This window comes from Esox lucius, chromosome 11, assembly GCF_011004845.1.
Source record: "Esox lucius isolate fEsoLuc1 chromosome 11, fEsoLuc1.pri, whole genome shotgun sequence".
In the NCBI taxonomy this organism is placed as follows: domain Eukaryota; kingdom Metazoa; phylum Chordata; class Actinopteri; order Esociformes; family Esocidae; genus Esox; species Esox lucius.
This window is the reverse complement of record NC_047579.1, coordinates 44,448,842-44,453,328: the sequence shown is the minus strand read 5'-3', so window position 1 is coordinate 44,453,328 and position 4,487 is coordinate 44,448,842. Positions and strand designations below refer to the sequence as shown.

At 40.1% G+C, this 4,487-nt stretch overlaps 1 protein-coding gene across 1 annotated transcript; it reads left to right on the top strand.

Annotated features, from left to right (window-relative positions):
* The first annotated feature begins 63 nt into the window (after positions 1 to 63).
* Positions 64 to 3,563, top strand: uncx (UNC homeobox). Its single transcript, XM_010874601.4, has 3 exons — positions 64 to 418; positions 943 to 1,118; positions 2,193 to 3,563. The coding sequence occupies exons 1-3, from the start codon at positions 160 to 162 to the stop codon at positions 3,210 to 3,212; spliced, it is 1,455 nt and encodes a 484-aa protein (XP_010872903.1). The 5' UTR covers positions 64 to 159; the 3' UTR covers positions 3,213 to 3,563.
* Positions 3,564 to 4,487: the final 924 nt, after the last annotated feature.

The window sequence follows — 4,487 nt, the reverse complement described above, 5'->3', positions numbered from 1 at the left end:
AATTCCCAAAGCCTAGGCTAATTATTGGAAGGTTCATGTTGATAAAGTACAGCTCATCCTTCCTTCCACATCATGTCCCCTCCTCGCTGACCGCACTCACTGCATGCTTTTTAAATTCACATCACCAGCCTCCAGACGTCGTTTCCTTTTGCCTAGGAAATGATGGACAGCAGGATTCTGGATCCACCTCATGCCCAGTTCGGAGGCTCTCTCGGCGGGATGGTGGGCTTTCCGTACCATCTAAGCCACCATCATGTTTACGAATTAGCCGGTCATCAACTTCAATCTGCAGCCGCAGTTCCTTTTTCAATAGACGGATTACTCAATGGTTCCTGCACAGCTTCAGTGGTAAATTCGAACACCCTCTTGTCTTCTGGTTGCGGTATGAATGGAGATAACCAGCAATACAAGCTGACAGGTAAGCAAAACAAAATAGGCTACAATACTTATCAAAAGGTTGGTTGTAGATTTAAAAAAAACGGAAAACGTCTGAAAATAGCCTGTAAACTATCTTCATAAAACGATAAAGACATAATAGAGAATATAAGAAACAAAGAAGCAGTCAGCCTTCCAAATTAGGCTATGCTATTAGTTTTAATGGAGAATAGCATAATGAAAACAGCTCCTAACGTGAAATACTCTTTTGTTGATATAGGGTTTGAAAAATCTGGTTTTACTTATGGTATAACTATTTTTTTTACTATGTTGTTGATATCATAACTATGATGAATATTGTTGTAACTGTTAGATTGTAATTGCTAGACTACTGTTTGTTTTGCCATCGAAAACTGACAGAGCAGCAAAATCTATTTGATTGTTTTCCATTATTGTATTTAAACCATGGAAATCCCGTTTCATTACCCCAGAAATAACCCCAAAAAATATAATTTAAGATTATTTTGAATGTCTCTCACGATGTCTTATTTTGTATTTTAATGCTAGATTCGTGTGACCCAGACAAGGATAGCCCTGGCTGTAAAAGACGCCGAACTCGCACAAATTTCACTGGTTGGCAACTGGAAGAATTAGAAAAGGCTTTTAATGAGAGTCACTACCCGGATGTGTTCATGAGGGAAGCTCTGGCTCTGAGATTGGACTTGATAGAATCGAGGGTTCAGGTAAATATCAACCATATACATTTTGGGGGGATTCTCTGTTGTTGGTTTGTTTTTAAGTGCCGGCCTACAGATCTATTTAAACACGGATAGGCTTTATCAACAAAGAAAATGTAATGCGTTCATATTTCCCATTGAATAGGCCAACGAACATATTGTGATTTTATTTTATTTTAGGTATTTTAACTCCCAGCCTATTCCAATGTCTTTGTTGTTTTGCACTGCGACCTAAAACTCTACAGGGAGTTGGGGCAATGTGGGCACATAGAGGCCTATTTGTGCAAGGTCCATGCTATGTACAGTATCCTACAAAACTGCAATTGAAAGCAAATCATTTTCACAGTTTTAAGAAGTATTTTTCTTCACAAAACTACATTCGATGTATTGATATGAATTAATTCCACGACGTGCAAGGCAATATGAACATCAGTGCTTAAAATATGGCTAAGCCATGGCAAATGTCAGTAAATTTAATGTTTACATTTTCTATGTAAGACTGAAATATTATTCATATAAAAGGAAGCTGTGCCTACATCGATGCACAATTTTGCATTCTTCTCTAAACCGATTACAAAAGTTTGCATGGCCTACAGATATAATTTGGGATTTGAATGTTGGTGTTACATTCAAAGAAATGCATAAAGACACGCCTTCTCCCAATTTCTTCATCTGAGTAACATTTCCACGTGGAATTATTCCTGTTATCAATTTCACGTCTGGTGTAGAAACGCGTGTCTATTGTGTTATGCACAGAAAAGTATTTATAGGCCTATTATGAAATGTCAATTATTATAATATTTATTATGCATCCATGTTCGCATATTTCGCATTTCACTAGATGTTTGCCTTGGTGTAAAACAATGTAGGTTTTTGTCTAAAAACAGTCAACCAGAAAGTATAGTAAGTAGTATTGCGTAACAAAGAAAGCATAAATGAAGGAATTATTTTACTAATCTATGCAAATCGCAATGCTTGCCATAAACAGGCATTATAGCATTATAGGCCTATAATGTTTATTTTTACGAAAGTGTGAGTCTTCGCTTTGACTATATGTGACATTGTTTCTCTGATATGTAGGTATGGTTCCAAAATCGTAGAGCTAAATGGAGGAAGAAAGAAAACACAAAGAAGGGTCCAGGGCGACCAGCTCACAACTCTCACCCAACGACATGCAGTGGAGAGCCCATGGACGCGGAGGAGATCGCCCGGAGAGAACTGGAGAGGCTTGAGAAAAAGAAGAGGAAGCAAGAGCGAAGACTGTTGAGGTCCCAAAATAAACTCCTGTCGGGGGACCTATTTCATACCCCAGGATCTGACAGTGACAGTGGAGTGTCACAAGTGACGGACAGTGAGCAAAATCCACATTGTGACTCTATAGGCCGAAACCAAACTCAATCGAGCTGTGACCAAACACCACAAACCCTCCAGAACCAAAGACACTTCAACCAAGATGCTGGAGGATCCGAGCTGGACTCTTCTGACAGCAGTCAACAGTCAAGCATGTGCGCCAACAGCAGAGCCTCCACACTTCAGAAACTGAACCCCTTCAGCGTAGAAAGCCTTCTATCAGAATCCAGACCTAGGCGCAAACTGAACGTAGACGGATTTTCTGCCTTACCCTCATCGCGGCCTTTGATAGGGAAAGGACATTTCTTACTCTATCCCATCACCCAGCCGCTTGGATTCATTGTTCCTCAGACTGCTTTGAAGACAACACCACCAGGTTCAGACTCAGACAACTCTTCACAAAGAACCCCAGTGAATGACAACAACTTCTCTGCCGATACTGGACATAAAAACAACAAGGAGTCCAGTAATATCAGTAACGACGCGACAGTAATCAAACCGCAGATCAACTTTCCCACAAAAAATACTACAGGTTCATCCCAGAACAGCCCAAGCCAAGTTACCTTTTCCAGTAGCAACTGTAGTCAGACTTCAGCAAGCCGTTGTGAAAAATATTTTCAAGATAATGATTCAAAGTCCTTGCCATCAGACAAAAAAGAGCAGTCTGTAAAAGACTACCCAGGGAGTTCTGAGTCTGTGACAACAAACGTTCCACCAGAGACTGACACTGAAGATGTCGATATGGAATAATAGACCCGTGAGAAAAATATTGATACCATTACACCTTTCATTTGCCCAAAGCTCAATCACGTCTCTTAGAATATAAACTCTCAATTTACAGATGAGATATCTAGCGAATATTCTGATGATGATGGGTTTAACTGTGTGTGTGTGTTGCGTGCGTGCGTGCGTGTATATGTGCACGTGTGTGTGGTGGTGGTAGTAGTACTAGCCCCCCCCTCTGTGTAACAAACTGTAAAAAGACATAAAAACCACAAAAATCCTCAAAGGCTGTAAAAAGTATTAAGATATTTATATATGTAAGGTTTTCATAAATAAATCGATTGTATACAATAAATGCAAACCGTGTGAGACCTTAAATAGCCCAGGCTAGTGGGTATAGGTAGCGCTTTCTGTTAAAATCTGATGTTATATTTTGTGTATTGCTTTAACAAATTTATTCATCTATAAGCCCCACTGAAATGAGGTTACGAGCCGGAGGCGAAAGGACCCGCTCGACTCCTGCAGAGTTTTGATATGAAAGTAATTATTTTCCCGATGGCTACTGCAGGGATTCAGTTTATTTTAGCCCAAAGGGTTATAATACATTACCGATTTCTAGTGATATGAAATCACATAAACTTCCAAGAATAATAGAATTAGCATGAAAGGCTGGGGTGTCAAATTGAAATACGAAAATAATAGCCCTGGCAGCTGGGAGTGTGTTTGTGCATATTGGATCGGAGATGGGAATTCGTGGGGCGGAATTTTCATAAGCTTTTCACATTGTCAGGGCCCTTGTAGCCGGCTATATTAAGATAGATGTTCGATGATATCCCTCATTGTTCTGTCGCTTACATTGATGTTTCTGTGTTATCAGCCTATTGATCATGCGTCCGCAGTAATAGGACGGGCGAAGCAAACGTGTCTATTTACAATAGCAGAACACATTTGTTCTAATAGGGTTGGCGGTCCCCTGGGATGCTATGTAGGCTCGGGGACATCTGCGCCATGGCAATAGCAATGTTGACCAGATGTTAAGTCGAGGTAAGAAAGAAAGGAACATTCACATATCATAGGCCCAGAGTTTATTTTACAAGAGGCCGACCTATAGGTCTAATGCACGAGCAAATTCCACTAATGACGCCCCCAAAACGAATATCTAAATCCCAAAATTGTAAAACGTGAATTCCAGTGTGGTTTAGGTAGGCTAGTTGTCCTTATAGCTTGTTAAAAATCCACAGGCACTTCTACTCTCTTTGGGTCTTCATTTGCAAATAAATAGAAAATAATCAGGGGGCAGCT